General features: G+C 37.0%; 1 protein-coding gene across 2 annotated transcripts; it reads left to right on the forward strand.

Annotated features, from left to right (window-relative positions):
- The first annotated feature begins 371 nt into the window (after positions 1-371).
- On the forward strand, positions 372-5,949 carry LOC115957844 (putative disease resistance RPP13-like protein 1). 2 transcript variants are annotated; one of them, XM_031076177.1, is made up of 3 exons: positions 372-5,025; positions 5,224-5,312; positions 5,409-5,949. In XM_031076177.1, exon 1 carries the CDS (start codon positions 623-625, stop codon positions 4,406-4,408), a length of 3,786 nt encoding a protein of 1,261 aa, XP_030932037.1. In that variant the 5' UTR covers positions 372-622; the 3' UTR covers positions 4,409-5,025; positions 5,224-5,312; positions 5,409-5,949. The 2 variants fall into 2 exon arrangements, with proteins under 2 accessions (XP_030932037.1, XP_030932038.1); XM_031076178.1 differs by having other exon boundaries at positions 5,240-5,312.
- Positions 5,950-18,074: the final 12,125 nt, after the last annotated feature.

The following is an 18,074-nucleotide window of genomic DNA, read 5'->3' on the forward strand; positions in this document are numbered from 1 at the left end:
AATTTAATTAGTCAATTTGCATCTCAAAATGCAAGAAAAATATATTTTAAATGAAATATATTATAATATAAAAATATTAAATAAATCTTAATTTAATTAATATATAAGTATTAAAAAACTACCTTATTTTTAATTTTCACCTTAAACCTCAAAATATCTAGGGGTAGCCTTTGTGACTCTCACATCTTGGTCGAGCAAGCTCAACCTTTGCTCTGGAGAGCTTTTTTAGTCAACATTTGTTTGAGTAATTTTAAATACAAAATTTACCTAGCATAATGTCAAAAAGTATACTTAGAAATATATTAAAAATATAAATAAAAATATTTTTATAAATTTTTTAATTGTCGCACCCGCTGCACCGCACCCGTGCTTCATAGATTATGAATTGTTTACTATGAACCACTAGCTTCCAGATAACTTCGTTGACCTAGTATGCTAAAAACCAACCACCATCATAAATCTTGTAAATGAACTGTATCATTGCTTTATTTTCATTTTCACAAAAGCTGAAAGCAAAAGTAGTCTACCCCATTTCTCCAAATTGCGTTGTCTTCTTTCTTCTTCTTTTTTTTTTTTTTTTTTTTTTTTTTTTTTTGATTTGGTAATAGTATCTGGTTAGATAATGATGACTGTTGGAGAAGCTTTTCTCTCTGCATTCCTTCAAGTGTTGTTTGACAGATTGGCTTCCCGTGAGTTCATAGGGTTACTACAATACAAGAAGTTTGATGACTTGCTGGAAAAGCTGAAAATCACACTGCTGACTGTCACAGCTTTGCTTAATGATGCTGAGGAGAAGCAGTTCCATAGCCCTGCAGTGGAGAAGTGGCTGCACATGGCTAAAGATGCCCTTTATGATGCAGAGGACATGCTGGATGAGCTTGCCACAGAAACTTTGAGATGTAAGCTGGAAGCTGAATCTAAGGCTGAGCCAAATCAGGTATGGAACTGGAACCTTATTCCCAGTCCTTGCAATACTCCATCTAGTAGAGGTACCGGAATGGAGTCAAAGTTGAAAAAAGTTATTGAAAGGTTAGAATTGATTGCCAAATATAAAGATGTTCTTGGTTTGAAAGACAATGTTGGAGGGAGGTCATCTGGGTTCAAATATAGGTTACCAACAACTTCATTGGTAGATGAAACTTGTGTCTATGGCAGGGATCATGATAAAAATTTGATAATTGAGATGCTACTCATGGATGGACCAAGCAATAAAATTGGTGTAGTTCCTATAGTTGGTATGGCTGGTATTGGTAAGACAACTCTTGCTGAAATTGTTTACAACGAGACCAGAGTAGAGAGTTATTTTGATTTAAGAATTTGGGTTTTTGTGTCTGATCAATTTGATGTAGTGAGGGTAACAAAAACAATTCTTAGGTCAGTCACTTTGAAACATACTGATCTCAATGACTTAAACCTGCTTCAAGTTAGTTTGAAAGAAAAATTGGTTGGGAAGAGATTTTTGCTTGTTTTAGATGATGTTTGGAACAAGAGAAATAATGATTGGGATCTCTTATGGAATCCATTAAAGACTGGGGCCAAAGGAAGCAAAATATTAGTAACAACACGCAATAGGGATGTTGCATCAAGCATGGGGACAGTTCCTGCTCATCATTTGAAAGGTTTATCATTTGAAGATTGCTGGCTATTGTTCCGGAGTCAAGCATTTGAGAACAGAAACATTGATGCTTATCCACATTTGGAGGCAATTGGTAAAAAGTTTGTGGAGAAGTGCGAAGGCATGCCCTTAGCAGCGAAGAGACTGGGAATCCTGCTGCGCTCCAGACAAGAAGAGGATGAATGGAAAGATATACTGAATAGGAAAATATGGAATCTACCGGATGATGAAAGTGATATTCTTCAGAGTCTGAGACTAAGCTATCATCATCTTCCAGCACATTTGAAGCAATGTTTTGCGTATTGTTCAATATTTCCTCAGGAATATGAATTTGAAAAGGAGACACTAGTTTTGTTATGGATGGCAGAAGGATTTGTGCAGCAACCCACCAAAGGAAAGAAAAGATGGGAAGAAGTGGGTGGAGAATACTTTCTGGAGCTCGTATCAAGGTCATTCTTTCAAGAATCTATCAATAATAGATCACAATATGTAATGCATGGCCTCATTAGAGATTTATCTCATTTTGTTTCTGGAGAATTTTGTTTCACATTTCAGGATAAGCTGAAGGATGGTAATCAAAACAGATTTTTTGAGAAGGCTCGTCATTCCTCGTACATTCGTGGCAGACGTGATGTAGACTCAAAATTTGAGGCCTTCAACGGAGTTGAATGCTTACGCACCTTCCTACCATTAGATCCAAGTGGCACACTTGGAGTTAGCTATTTGGCCAATAAAGTCCCTCGTGATCTCTTGCCAAAATTAAGATATCTACGAGTGTTGTCATTTAATGCTTGTCGCATCACTGAATTACCAGATTCCATAGGTGATTTGAAACATCTACGCTACCTGGACCTTTCTCACACAGCAATTAGAACGTTACCTGACTCAACAGCTACTCTTTACAACTTACAGACACTGATCCTATTAGAATGCCGCTCTCTTGCTAAGTTGCCTGCAGATATGGGCAACCTAACATGCTTACGGCATCTCTATATTAGTGGGAGCAGGTTAAAAGAGATGCCACAAAATATTTGTAAATTGAAGAATCTCCAAACATTGTCTACTTTCGTAGTGGGTAAAGATGATGGGTCACGAATGAGAGAGTTAAGGGACATGCTGCAACTTCATGGATCACTTCTCATTTCAGGCCTGCAAAATGTTGTCAGTTTTAGTGATGCAATGGAAGCTAATTTGAAGGAAAAGCAGGAACTTGATCAGTTGGTATTACAGTGGAGTAACAGCTTTGAAGCTTCAATTAATGATGTGGATGAAAAGGAAGAATCTAAAATGCGACAAATTCTCAAAGTTGAGAAAGATCTCAGCATTACAGGTTATAGTGGTCATGGATTTCCAAGCCTTAGGGAAGCCATGAAAGCATCTACACAAGAACGTGCCAAGCGACCATTGAGACTGAGCAGCAGTTTGGATGATTCAAGAAATGAAACAGTTGAAACAGATGTTCTTGAGATGTTGCAACCACACAAAAACATGAAACAAATTATAATCAATGACTACGGAGGTACAAAATTCCCAAGTTGGTTTGGATCCCCTATGTTCTTCAATTTGATTCTCCTAAGACTTAGTGGTTGTAGGAAGTGTAGTTGTCTACCCCAACTTGGGCAACTACCCTCTCTCAAAGACCTCACGATTGAAGGAATGGAAGGAATAAAGAGAATAGGCGCCGAGTTCTATGGGGATGGGTGTTCCTCTGCTATGCCTTTTCCATCCTTGGAGACTTTAAAGTTTGATAACATGTTACAATGGGAGGAGTGGTCTTGTTCTGGAGTTGAAGGCTGGGGAGACTTTAATAACCTGCAAATAATTGAAATTCAGAATTGTCCTAAACTAAGAAAACTCTCCCACCACTTACCGGCCTTGAAAAGAATGAGTATTAAGGGGTGTGAAGAATTAGCAACTCTACCAAGGCTTTTGATGGTTGATGATAGCTTAGAACAAGGCAGAGAATTCCCATGCCTCCTTGAGCTTTCTATATGTACATGTCGTAACCTGAGGGAACTACCGCATCTCTTTCCATCTTTGTCCATGCTTGTAGTAGATGGATGCCAAGAACTGGCAGAACTTCCAAGGCTTCCTTCAATCCGTGAATTAGAAGTAAATACGTTTGATGAGGGGCTGTTACAAAATATAGTTAAGCTCAACTCACTTAACTACTTGCGTATATGTCAAATTTCCAAGCTCACATGTTTTCTTGAAGGGTTTTTTCAACAGTTAACAGCTCTTGAAGAATTACAGATTGCTTATCTTGGTGACCTTACAACTTTGTCCAATGAAGTTGGGCTGCAAAATCTCCAATGCCTCCAAAGATTGGAAATTTTGGGATGTCCAGTCTTAAAGGAGTTGCCACAAAGGTTATACCAACTTTCATCTCTCAAGGAGTTAAGGGTCTCAAAATGTCCCTCGCTTGTGTCCTTTCCTGTACTAGGCTTGCCTTCTAGGCTCACAAGCCTTGAGATCAAGGATTGTGAGGCGCTACAGTTCCTACCTGAGTGGAAGATGCATAACAATGAGAAGGCAACTCTTTTACTTAAATATTTGGTAATTGAAGGTTGTCCTGCTCTCACATATTTACGACGAGACCAGTTTCCCATCACGCTTAAACATCTTGAAATTGATAACTGCATGAATTTGGAGTCAATTTCAGAGCAAGTGATTCACACCAATGGCTGTCTTGAATTCTTTAAAGTTTCTTGGTGTCAATCTCTTCGGTCCTTCTCGGAAGGCACTTTTGGGTTGTCCACAGTCACCTACAGCACTGTTGTAAACTACCTTTAGCAATTCATTATCAACAATTGTACAAATCTCGAGTCATTACCTGGAGACCTGTACAACCTCATATGTCTCAATTACATAGAAATAGTTGAATGTCCACTTCTTCAGTCCTTTCCAGAATCTGGCTTGCCAACCAAGCTGCAATCAATTAGAATATCCAATTGCAAGAGTCTCAAGTCCCTACCAAATCGGATGTACAGACTCACATCTCTTCAAGAACTACACATTGATGGGTGCTCAACTCTTGTATCTTTTCCAGAGGGGGGGTTGCCAGCCAATCTGTTGTCATTATCAATCTTAGACTGTGAGAATCTCAAGCCCTCATATGAATGGGGACTGCACAGACTCACTTGTCTCCTAGACTTCTCCTTTGGTGGATGTCGGGGGTTAATAAAGTTTCCTGAGAAGTGGTTGCTGCCTACCAGTTTATCCTCTCTTCATCTTCAGAGACTTCCAAATCTCAAATCACTGCCCAAGGAATTGGTAAACCTCACCAATCTTGATCATTTGGAAATATGGGAATGTGATAAGCTTCAAACCTTGCCAGACGAAGGGCAGCCTCAAATACTTCAAAGTTTAGAACTTTGGGATGCCTTTTGATATAAAATTTTCTTTTGGGGGTAAGTAGTCTTTTGATATACAGTTAGTAGTAGAGAAACCAAAAAGAATTTTGACACAAGTTAATCCACTAGCTTGCATAGCCATAAAGACCTCCATCAAAGAATATTACTGGTGATTTGTGTTACCTTTTGTGATTTTCCATTTTCTTTCATACCCATACATCATTCATGAAAACACCTAATATTAGCTAATGACAGGTTTCGACTTATGCAGTGCTCTTCACATAGGTGGAAAAGGAGCCTGTATGAATACTTGATGAGGAAAAATATGCGTACTTCCACATATGGTATGTTGCTTTCTCTCTCTTTGAATAATGGTGCAGTATGTTTCTTTATCTCTTTATTCTATTGCATCACCAAGTTTTACTTTTGTTGATCTGCAGATATAGTGTCAACATTTTGAAGTTTGGAAAGTGATCACCACTTATGCAACTATCTAGTATCTGGAAAGTTCCTTAGAAAAGGTGCTGAAATTGTTCAAGATGTAACATGTTAAGATGAGGAGATTGCTTGGACTGAGGGGAAGATTTTGTTTGTCTAGAAAGCATAAACACTTCATCTAGGGTGTCATACCAGTGTCGAACCATTCATGTCAATGTTCAAAAATTGCTAGTGTCACCATATCGTACCCGTACCCATACTCATGTCTGTACTTCCTAGTTTTTTTTTGCATTAGTCCAAACTCCAGAGTCTCTTTCTTTGGAAAGAATGGAATCTCTTTTTAGGGTGGTGGTAGAAGTTTTCAGTTTGTAATAGAAGTAGTAGAGCGGGATGTTAGGCGTGGGAGTAAAAGTGATCTGTTGCGTTGATACATCATCTACACATAAATTGTGATGCGAAAGATTGTGAAGTATGGTATTTTGAATCTGTCATCAAATGCATATGCTGGAAAGGCCAAGTATTCAGTCAAAAGTCTTTGACTAAGATGTGAATTCTGATATTTTATTTTTCAAATTTCTCCCCTTGTTTTTGGTAAAATCAACATCTAGCAGCTGGCAAAGCAAGTGAAAATTGCGTGCATCAATTATTTGAATATGGGGCAGAATCTAACAGTAGGAGTACCTTAAAAGCCCAATACCGTAACCTTTTGCTTGTTCCCATTTTTTTAATCCTTGCACTTTATTTTCTCAACAGTGGTTTTAATTGCCTAAAGAGTAAAGGCTCGAAAATGCGAACATTCTCGGTCGGGCCAAATAATTAATTTTTATTTAGATACACGTGGCATGCCAGGCACAAACCACCTGGAAAAGACAAAATGATGCGGTAGTCAAGGTGAAATAATTAAAGATAATGTTAATGGATGTATTTAAAGTAATCGCTAATAAACTATTTTTAAAAAGTTTTTATACTATTTTTATGAGGAATAGAAAAATTTGTTAAAATATTAATTATTTTTTATTTTCTCATAAAAGTTTTTTAAAAATAATTCATTAACAATTATTCTAAGGTCATCTTTTATCTTTTTTTTTTTTTTACAAGATAGAATTTCTATTCTAACCTAATTTAAGTGTATATGTGTATGAAATTCTATTCTGGAGACTTGAACACCGGTCCTTGTCCTCTTACACCCTACAAGCATTTATACTTGTAGAGTGACTACCGCACTAAGAGTGCGTGATGATTTCTTTATCATTTCTCAATAATTAAATATCATGGTTAATGACTAGATGGATGACAAGTGGCGTTAATCCAACACCTTTTGAAGTGGTTAACAAGAAAGTGGGGTCAAGTTATTTTAGAATCTGGAAACATTTGCCTCGGTCAAGGCAATTACCAAGCCCCAAAGGCAATGGGACACATGGCAATAGAATAGGAATCAATTAAGAAGCAACATGTGGAAGGTGAAACCGGAAGTAATCAATGAAGTTTCAATTATATATCAATGCTCATTCTACAAGAGAAAAAAACACGAACAACTGAGAATACAAAAGAGATTCTCAGCAAAAAAAGAGAATACAAAAGAGATCAATTATAAGATCATATGTATAATGTATTAGATTCATGGAAAATCTAGTAGTCACTTGTAAGTTGCTTCTCTTGCAATTACCATCTCGTTTAATCAAGTATTAGTTAAACTAGTTGCAGACCCACACAATGCGTGGAAATAGATAATTATATTTTAGTTATGGTATAATATATAATTAATTTGTTCTCTAAATTTTGTAGAAAATAATTTGTTCTCTCCAAAAATTAAAGAATTTCTAAAAATATTTTTCATTTATCTATCTCAAAAAAATATCATCATTTAATTATTTAGATTTTTTTATTGATAATATTCATTTTTTAGGCTGTCCGTATTTTGATAAATTATGTTATTGTGTGTTATATTTTCCTAATTTGTTTTTCCTTTACAACTAAACTGTTTTTGTTTTAAATATATTACTCAAAATTTTCACTCTCTTAAAAAAATATTGTTATATTTATAATTTTTCTTATAGGAGTAGCTTCAAACTATTGATTGGGTTTTGTTTACAAATATAGATACATGAGATTGGAACTGCATATTTCTTAGACATTTCAAAGAGACTATACCATATTATAATTTTAATATTTAAAATAATATATAGGAAAAAAAGTAGATTTTATGTCTAAAATTGAACACTTTACTTATCGAAATAAAAGAAAATAATTTTTATAACAACATAAAGAAAATGTGATCTAACATTTTTTTTTTTTTTAATACATACACTTTCATTTATTAAGATTTAATTTCCTTTAACTGGATCTTCATATCGCATTTTTGTTATTATGCTCCTATTGAGCATTCACATCTGCCACATCATTGACCATATCATTTGTGGGTGGACCAGGCCTAGAGGATTGGGCCAACCATATAATTAAGGCCCGGTATGAGGCCTAGGGCCCACTGAGTGTGATGAGCTTGGGGTACAACAGAAGGACTATCTCGAGGTTCTTCACTTTGGACCCAACCATTAGCCGAGCACTGGGAGTGCTGCCCCATTCCTCCTGAGGGGAATTTGGAATAATAATAAAAAACTTATATTCGATCTAAATGGGGTTGGTAACTGAGAGCTAAAGATTGTGAAAAGAATCCACTATCGAGCCTTAATCAGCGTCTGGAACAAGTTCCAAGGGAATCCTCTGATTTCGTGAGGATCCCTTGGGATTCTGGGAGATGTGGAAATATGTGAGTGAGTGGGAATCAAAATGATGGCCACCCCACTCACTCATGGATATAAAAGGGAAACTAGGCCATTGTTAGGTTGGTTGGAAAAGGGGGAGTAAGATGAGTGATTAAGGAAAAACTGGGAAAAGAGGGAAGAAGTAAGTGAATTTGTGAGAGATCAATACTTGTGAGGGTACAACCAAGCCTTAGTTGGAGCCCCAAAAGTAAGATTGAGAATAAAGCCCACCAACAAATTACCAACAAATTAGTTGAGGGTTGAAGTACTTGCTCCTTCAAGCAGTTCTTGCCACCCACATCATTATTCTTTTTTATTATTTATTTTTTAACTTTTAATTCTTTGACAATATTAAATATATAACTATATTGGCTTTACAAATTCATTTTAGGCAGTTTTATCTTTCCATATTCATTTACTTTAATTTTAATATTATAACTAAATAATAAATCAATAAAAATTAAAACAAAAAGGGTAAATTCCACAAACCTACCCTGAGGTTTGGCATAATACCAATCAAGTCCAAAGGATTTAAAAATTGACCACTTCAGTCCTTAAATTCAAACGGCTTATAACGCCGTTACCTATTTTTAATTCTATTCCAAAACTCTCCTCTTTCTCTCACCGGTCTCCTTGAGTCTCTCTTCTCTTTTTCTCTAACTCATATTAGAAGAAGAAATTGAAGAACACGATCCCAGTAATAGGGAGGAAGGGTTTTTATGATCAGTGTAAAAGGGAGGAAGGGCTTGTTTTACTCTCTCTATGTCAGACCTCTCTAAATCTCTCTTTGTCCCAGAACTCTTCTTTCTCTTCTCTCCATATGGCTTCCACGTCCCTTTCTCTGACCTCTCTTTGTCTTTGTGGTGTGCTGCAGTGGTGGAGTTGCAGTGGTTTGTGAGTTTTGGTTAGATCTATGTTGGAAGATTTGGGTTTTTTTTTTGTGGATTGGCTTTGGAATTTTGTGGGTTTTAGTTTGAATATTTTCTGGGTTTTTTTGGTTTGGATCGGCAGAGGCATGTGGCTGTCGCCTCTAGAATTTCTCATGTTGATTCATCCTCCACAGTTACAATAACAGAACGCACGCGCCGCCACGGTCTCGACCAAGTTGGATCTAGACATTTCCAACCTTCACACTCGACGGGTCACTCACTGAAAGCAGAGGCTAGAGAGTTGCAATTGCATGCAAGTGGATGAGATCGTGAATCAAAAGAGTGAGTTGCTTGTGCTGGGGTTTGACATTTTTGTGAATTTGAGAAGATTTTTTTTTTTTTTTTTGGGGTTTTGATTTGTTGGGTTTGGTTTTGGATTTGAAGCTGAGATTGGTTTTTGATTTTGTGTTGACGTTGATTTTTGGTATGGTTCTTGACGGCAGGTTCGTTGATTTGGATTTAAATATTCAAAATGAATTGATTTGTTGTGTTTTACTCTCATTAAATGAAAATTTGTTTTGATTGTTGGTTCCATTCAAGGGTTTTTTTTTTTTTTTACTGGGAACGTGTTCTACAATTTCTTCTTCTTGTTCTTGTTTGTTTACTGGGAAAGCTCTAAGAGTCGGAAAAAAGAGGAAAGAGACCGAAGGAGACAGATGAGAGAAAGAGGAGAGTTTTGGAATAGAATTAAAAATTGGTAACGGCGTTATAAGCCGTTTGGGTTTAAGGACTGAAGTGGTCAGTTTTTAAATCCTTTGGACTTGATTGGTATTATGCCAAACCTCAGGGTAGGTTTGTGGAATTTACCCAAACAAAAATATTGTCTTTACATATTCACCTTGGGAAAAAGGTAAAAGTTAGCTGAAATAGTACAATAAGATCCATAAATAGTACTAAAAAGTACAGTGGGACCCATGAATAGTAACAAAAATAAATTGAATGGTAAAATAAGTTGGCAAAAATAATTTTTTCCAAACACCCACTTAGAATAATGAATTAGGCTAAAATATGTTATCATTACTATAATCTGATTTTACTTTGAGCTGACTTACTTCGAGATAATGCATTTCAAACATGTTTACTTCAATTAAGTTCACTCCGAGTCCTGGGTTCCAGTTAGCTCAACTAGTAAAGTCTTTGATGGTTGAATAAGAGATTTAGGAAAGAGATTTGGGGTTCAATCCCCACCTACACCAAAAAACTTATTGATGTTTTGGTCTAATAATAAAAGAACTATTATCAGGAGCGGATACCATGGGTTGAAACTCTCTCTCAAAAAAAAAAAGTTCACTCTGAATCAAAGCACTTTGACTTACACTATTTAGATATAAATCACTTCCAATCAATTCAGTTTACTTTAAAATCAATGGCAATGGAAACAGTTTAGACTCGGGCATTGAAATTTGTCACATAGGAACATTAGGGGCTATTTGGATTTAGTGTTTTCCATCACCCATCACTCTATTTTTATCACCCATAACTCAAAACTGGTGGGTCCCACGGCTGTTTGGTTTGTTGGATTTGTTTTCAGTTTTTGTTTCCATTACTCAATTATTTGATTTTTTAGTGATGAGTTATGGAAACTGAAAACAACTTTTAGATGTTTTTGAGTTATGGAAATAAAGTTATGATGGTATTTTGGTAAATACACATATATTTGAGGGACCCACAATTAGAGAGTAGTCAAATTCAGTTTGATCTTCTTCTTCTTTCTTCCTCTTCCTTTCACACTGGGTCTGGTCTTCTTTTTTCTTTTTCTTTTTTTTCCTTTCACGCTGGGTCTGGTCTTCTTCTTCATATATATATATATATATATATTTTTTTTTCCCTTTTCACATTGGGTTTCTAGGTTTGGTTTCTTTTTCTTTTTTTTTTTTTCTTTCACATTGGGTCAGGGCTTGGTTTCTCTATTCTTCTCTTCTTCTTCTTCTTTTTTTCCTTCTTCTTTTCTTTCCTTTTCACATTGGGTTTCTGGGTTTGATTTTATTTTATTTTATTTATTTTATTTATTTTTTCACTAGGGTCAGTGAGTTTGGGTATTGGGGGTTGAAGGAAAAAAAGAAGAAGAAGTAAAAGCCACACCAAGTCAATTTGTGGGTCCCACGAAAAGTAAAATTTTTTGAGTTATCAAAATTGGAAACAAGTGCCAAACATGCCACCTTAGGAAGTTGTGGTATTTTCAGTGATAAGTAACAAGTTATAGAGTAATGAGTAATGAGTGATGAAAATTGAGTGAAGAGTGATGAGTGATGGTTTTTTAAAAACCAAACAACCCCTTAGTCATTTGTAACTTGCGTGTGCAAGACTTCGACCTCTCATGGACCAGTATATCAATACTTTCCAAAACGTTTTTATATACTAAGGAGAGATGCATTTCTAATAAGAAAATTTTAGCTTATAAACTTTTCAATTATTTAAGAAAACACAAGAAAAGAAAGGCTTGCAAAAATGATTGAATAAAACTTAATGACTTATGATCTAGTTATAATTGAAACAATGTTAAAGCAGTCCTTGTCAAAATGACATTTAATGACCATTGGGTAAACTTTTTTTTTTTTTTAATGACTATTAGATAAACTTATGATCCGTTTGGATTGAGGGGGAAGGAGGGAGAGTATAGTAGAATTAACCCAAAATTAGCATATTTTCAGTTAACTCTACTCTACTTCCCTTCACTCCCCCTCTTTCTCTCCTCAATCTAAACAGGCTAATTATGAAAATGTATCATTGCAATATCTTATTGAAGTCTCTACATTGGTATTCCCTACAAGGCTACAATTGTTTTTTTGCCCCCCATCAGAGAGACAAATGATCTTCTCTCTCCCTCCCTCTCCCTTTTGTGCTATTGTTCTTTCTTATGTCTTGATAAATGGATAGGAGATTAAAAAAGGCTATGATTTGAATTAGCAAGGACAAATTTAGCCATTAATAGTTTGTTATTTTCTTTTTAAAGCCAATGACAAATCTATGGACTATTTAAAATTTTGAAGTTAGGGTTTAGAGCATTCTCATCAAGAGTATTATAAATGCTAAAATGCTATTTTTAGCATTTATATCCACAAAAAGCTACTCCACTAAAGACGCCATATGCTAAAAAATTTGACATTTTGCTAAAGTGCGCTTTCATTTTTGAGAGTGCACTGTAGCAAGGTGTTATAATTTTTTTAATGTTTTTAATTCTCTCTCTCCTTAGACTTAGACTCACTCTTGTTCTCTTTCTCAAACTCTCCCTCTTGTTCTCTGTCCTCTTTCTCACTCTCCCTCTCTCTTGTGGATTGATTGGTTCCTAAGTCACGGTATGGTGGTTTGTTGGTCCGATTTGGGTGGTTGGGTAGTGGGTCATGGGTTCGATGGGGTTGTGGGACCGATGGGATTGTGGGTCGATGGTTGTGGGTTGATGGTAATGGGTCATGGGTCTGATGGGGTTATGGGTTGTGGGTCTGATAGGGTTATGGGTTGATGGTAGTGGGTCGTGGGTTTGATGGTGTCATGGGTCCGATAGGGTTGTGGGTCTGATGGGGTTGTTTGTGATTGCAGGTGGATCTAGCTAGTGGGGGCGAGAGTGGAGGGTTTTTTTTTTTTTTTGCAATGGTTTGTGGTGTGGGTGGATATGGATAGTGGTTGAGGATATGGAGTTTTTTTTTTTTTTTTTTTTTTTTTTTTTTTCTGCAATTTGTGTGTAGTGGTAGGTGATGTGGTTGGTGGTTGAGGATGGAGGTTTTTTTTCTTCTTCTTGGTTTTGCGGTGGTGGTGGGTGGATGTGGCTGGTGGTTGAGGATGGTGGGTGGTTTTTTTTTTTTTTTTTGTGTGTGTGAGAGGGAGAGAGAGGGAGAGGGAGAATAAAAAATAATAAAGAAAGAATATTTAAATGAAATGGAAAAAAAAAATAGAAATTTTGATGTTAGAGATATTGTAAAGTCATATGTTAAATGTTATAAAGTTAGGTTTTTAGATACTAAATACTAAAATTTTTAAAACTCTTGATGAGAATGCTCTTACAACAGTGTTTTATTTTGCTCCGATGGAAAAACTTCAGTTGATTCTTTCAAGAAAGATAGCATCCTTAATTTCTATCAATGTTTAGATTTCTTTCAAAGTCTATCTTGTTCGCTCTGAAATGTTTAGATTATTGATTCAGTTTGTTCTCTTGAATCTCCTTATAGTATCATTTTAGTGTCTTACAATAGGCGGCTGTAATTTATTACATTAAGAATTATCCCTTATAAATTAGCAATTGACAACTTAACCAACAACGAAAACATTCATTCGACTTGGGGATTTGAGACTAGGGGTGTTCATTGGCCGGTTTGGGAAGGGATTTCTAAGCCGCACCGGTAGCGTTAGTGACCTGAAAAATGACAACAATCATCGCCAACATAGGAACAGTTCTCCGGTAGTGTCAATGGCCTTTTTGTTGGAGAGGTGACTCAATTTTTATTGGAATCAGAAAAAGAAATTTGAAAAAACTAATACAAAGTCGCAAAATCAAATATTGAAAACACAGGCCAAAACCTAAGATCTAAAGAAGATATACCCATTTAAAAAGTGATCCCAAAAATTTTAAAATTCTTAAAGAAAATATATGCCCTAGTCCCCTGATTTCCGGCTAAATTTTGCATCTATATATAATTAGTATTAATTTTATTTTATAAGCGTTCATCGAAGCGTTGTGATAAAAAAGTTGTGTGTTTTACTGAAAAATGGTGGGTCTCATGGCACTGTTCATGGACCACCAAATTCAACAAAATACAAATTTCTAGATAAATTTGGGTCCCACAGCACTATTATTTTTAGCAATAAGTTTTCAATTTTCAGCAAATAAGTGATATCTAAACAGACCTTAGGAGTTTAAAATTACAATTTTTTTTTTTTTAAATAGATAGAATTCTACTCTAACATAATATAAATGTATATGTGTGTGAAACTCTCTCTTAAAAACTTAAGTTCTAACCTTTACCCCCCACACCCCACAAACACTTATACTTATAGAATGACTATCACGCCAATGGTTACAATCTTTCAGGGTACAATCTGATTAGTGATAATTATATATGGGAAATGCTAACAAGTGCCCTTAGGGCACTGGTTAATAATTCATTTAAAGAAAGTTTTTATGGAAAATGAAAAAAAAAAGTAATTAATATTTTGACAACTTTTTTAATTTCCCATAAAAGTGGTATCAAAATTTTCTTAAAATAGATGCACTCGTTAGCATGACCCATTATATATATATATATATATATATATATCATAAACTTGTATTAATTTGGACATTCATAAATTATGATGAAAATACATTGTTATCCTAACAATTTTTATAAAGAAAATAAAAGAGAAACAAAAAAAAAAAAAAAAAAATTGTAATTTTTGCTGCTTCCTCATTTAAAAAATTTCTCTAGCTTATGAGTTTGGAGTTGACGGAGGTAGGAACTCTTCTTCTTCATCCTTAAAAAATTCAGCATTACGCAATTGTAGATGGCACCACCAAGTTATGCAATTGTAGATGGCATTTGTAAAAATAGGCCAAACAACTGACACCCAATGTCCAAAACACTAGTAAGGGTCTGCTTTGCTTTTTATTTTAGAGTGGCGTCTATTATAGATACTCTAATCCATATAGTTTTATACACTCACCCCAAAACAACAAAACTCATGAATTGAAATCACAAATTCAATTGAAATCACAAGTTCTGCTGTTTTGGGATGTGTGTACAAAACTGTGTGGATAAACTTGTGGGCACTAACATTTCCCCTTTTATTTTAGAAAGAAACTCTTCAAACTGTTTTTATATCTTTTTATTGGATGTGAATTTTGAAAATCTAACCCTTGGATTATATGTTTTTGTAAGGACACAATTCTCTGGCAGCCCAATAAGGATGTTGGGCTCGCGCATGAAAGATCCCTCACAATATAATTTGTAGAGAGTGGGCTTGAAAAGCTAGCCGTTGGTCACGGGGCAGTGCCCTGTCCTGGTTTTGAAGGAATTCGTGTAGAAAAAGGATTTGGGCTTGAACGTTTAAGCCCTACGACATCGCATCCTGTGGGATGGGCCTCCTCGGACTTGATCCGAGGACCATTAGGGTCTTACCCCGGTTACCCGGCGATGGTTTTCTTTCTGTAATCTCAGGTGTTGTTGAGATGTTCTCACCCAGATCATCTCCCTTTTTCTTTTAGGTGGAATGGGCCTCCCCTCTAGGTTCACTTACTCTTTCTTTTATACTAGCTTACGCCCGCTGTCCTTCGTCCACGTGTAGGGCCAATCTTTATTAGACTGATATTTGTCCCATCAGTCTAGTCCCAGAATTGTGGGGGATGGTTGATAAAGCTGAAGAATACGGCTCTGTCAGGTGCAGAGCCTTATCCGGGAAGGGTAGTGTAGGGATAATTCTCCCCAGATGTTTTAGATTTCCTTCCATATTTATTCCTTTATTATTATTTTTTTTTACCCCTACCCTTAATGGGGCTTTGGGTCTGCCGAGGACGAAACCGTGCTCGGCTGCATCTCCGGGCCATTACCTTTTTCGGCTTGGGCCTTTAGACTTCCCACGAGCAAGTGGGCCTGGCCCATAAATTATTGGGCCCCACAATAGCCCCTCAAAACCCTGCTGTCCAACATTCTGATTGGAATGGGGGGTTTTGGTAATACCAGGCCCTTATTGTGACTCACTTAATTTAGCCTTTGACTGACGCTGGCGTCTCTTCACCTGCCCAAGAAGTGTACCGGTCTACAAGGTGCTCCTCTTAATTTCTTCATGATGCGTTTAGGCCGTTTGGTTATCCGAAGCGCGTCTTTAATATCTTCCCTTCACGAGACTTCCCAGATTCAACGGTTATGGATGGCGTGGGGGAATGGAGCGGGTGTATTCTTGTCTGCAGACTTCCTCGGGGATCTGAACACATTAAGTATTCCCCTCTTCGGCCCCTATATAAAGAGGAGAAACAAGAATCGTTTCTCCCACAGATGAATCCCTTTAAGATTTGAAAACCCCTTAAATTCCTTCCGGAGTTTACTTTTACTTTTCGGTTATTCCTTAGCCTGAAATACACTCGCCTTAGCAGTAAGCGATGAAAAAACCATTCCCTTCCCAGAAACGCCCTGTCTTGACGAAGCTCGAAATGGCTCGATCAGGGCAAGGATGGCGGAGACTTAAGATTTGTCCCCCCTTCTTTTCAGCCAAAATCCGAAGCAGGGGCTCATCACGTCAAACTTTCAGCGTGACTGAGTCGAGAATTCTCATCATCGTAACCAACCGCTCTCTTACGAGCATAGCTAATATGGCTCCAGTGTGTTAGGAGTCAGGAACGAGGCAGGGACTAAGTGTCTCTACTTCTTCCTCTCTTCGTTCACTGGTGGCCCTCTCCGCTTCCCTTTCTTAGTCTTCCCAACACCAGATCCATTCTGGTGCTTTCTCTTCTCCCTCTTTTGCTCCTTTTCTTTCTTTTCATCTCTTCTTTCTTCTTCTCCTCCTTCTTTACTCATGTCCTCCATCTTCCTCATTCATCTCCTCCATCTTCTTCATTGATTTCTTCCTTACTATTTCCTTCTCCTTTCATCTTTTTCAAAGAAGGTTCTTATCGTAATATGAGCAGTATTGAGGCAGAGATTGGAGAGACTTTGAAGACGAGTTTAAAAGACGCCTGACTGTTTACTTATCTGTACTGCGGATGTTACCGTTGCTTAGGCAGTTCACATTTTGTATAGGCTTGTTTGAGCCCCTCTTTGTACGTTGTAATGATTTTTCATATTAATAAAAGTTGTTATTTTACTTCGCATGTTCTGTCTATGTTTTTACAAATTTGCAAGCGCTGCTCGGCACAATAATATACCATTTGAATCGATGATAACTAAAGTCAAAATACTTGCTAATAAAAAGATGTCACCATAACTTTAATAGAATTGTTTGACACAGCAATGCGCACTTGTAAATAGCGATACTTGTCCGAAACGAAGCCGAGATTAGAACTAGATGTTCTATGTGGTGTAGGAAGTAATTATTCAAAGACATATCATCCGCCAAAATGAACAGCCCCCTTAGGCTTCCGAATAGTGGAGTGTCTCGCCATCATCCTAACACTTTTATCGGCCTTAACATTTTACAGTATTTGAGCCGGGGACTTTCCCATCCGAGCTGTTTCCCCATAGGCTTGAGTCCGAGGACCATGCAAGGCCTTAGTTCTGTCCAAAACTTGTAATATTTCTTTTTTGTACTTGGTTTCCCCATAGGCTTGAGTCCGAGGACCATACAAGGCCTTGGTTCTGTCCAAAACTTGTAATATTTCTTTTTTTGTACTTGGTTTCCCCATAGGCTTGAGTCCGAGGACCATGCAAGACCTTGGTTCTGTCCAAAACTTGTGATTTTTTCTTTTTTGTACTTGGTTTCCCCATAGGCTTGAGTCCGAGGACCATGCAAGGCCTTGGTTCTGTCCAAAACTTGTAAAATTTCTCTTATGTACTTGGTTTCCCCATAGGCTTGAGTCCGAGGACCATGCAAGGCCTTGGTTCTGTCCAAAACTCAGAAAATTTCTTTTTTGTACTTGGTTTCCCCATAGGCTTGAGTCCGAGGACCACGCAAGGCCTTGGTTCTGTCCAAAACTTGTAAGGTTTTTTTATTTTTTTATTTTTTGTACTTGGTTTCCCCATAGACTTGAGTCCGAGGACCATGCAAGGCCTTGGTTCTGTCCCTGGGCCCATATGCTGAGCGGGCTTGGGCCGCGAATTTACTGGGCCCACAAATTAGGAGGTATTTCCGTAGTCTTTGATCACGCGGTACTTTTTGGCGTCCCAGTGTTCGAGGTGCGCCTTCTCGAGACTCCTTTAACCTCAGGGTTGCAGACGACGTTGGAAATCGAGCAAGAGACATTTTGTCTGTAGCGTTCCTTGGGATGCTGCGTGAATTAAATGCCACCACCTCATCTTTTTAAATAAATAAGGGAGAAAGTTGCTTTACCTAAGCACAAATCCTTCAGTCTCCTCCC

This window comes from Quercus lobata, chromosome 8 (genome assembly GCF_001633185.2).
Source record: "Quercus lobata isolate SW786 chromosome 8, ValleyOak3.0 Primary Assembly, whole genome shotgun sequence".
In the NCBI taxonomy this organism is placed as follows: Eukaryota; Viridiplantae; Streptophyta; class Magnoliopsida; order Fagales; family Fagaceae; genus Quercus; species Quercus lobata.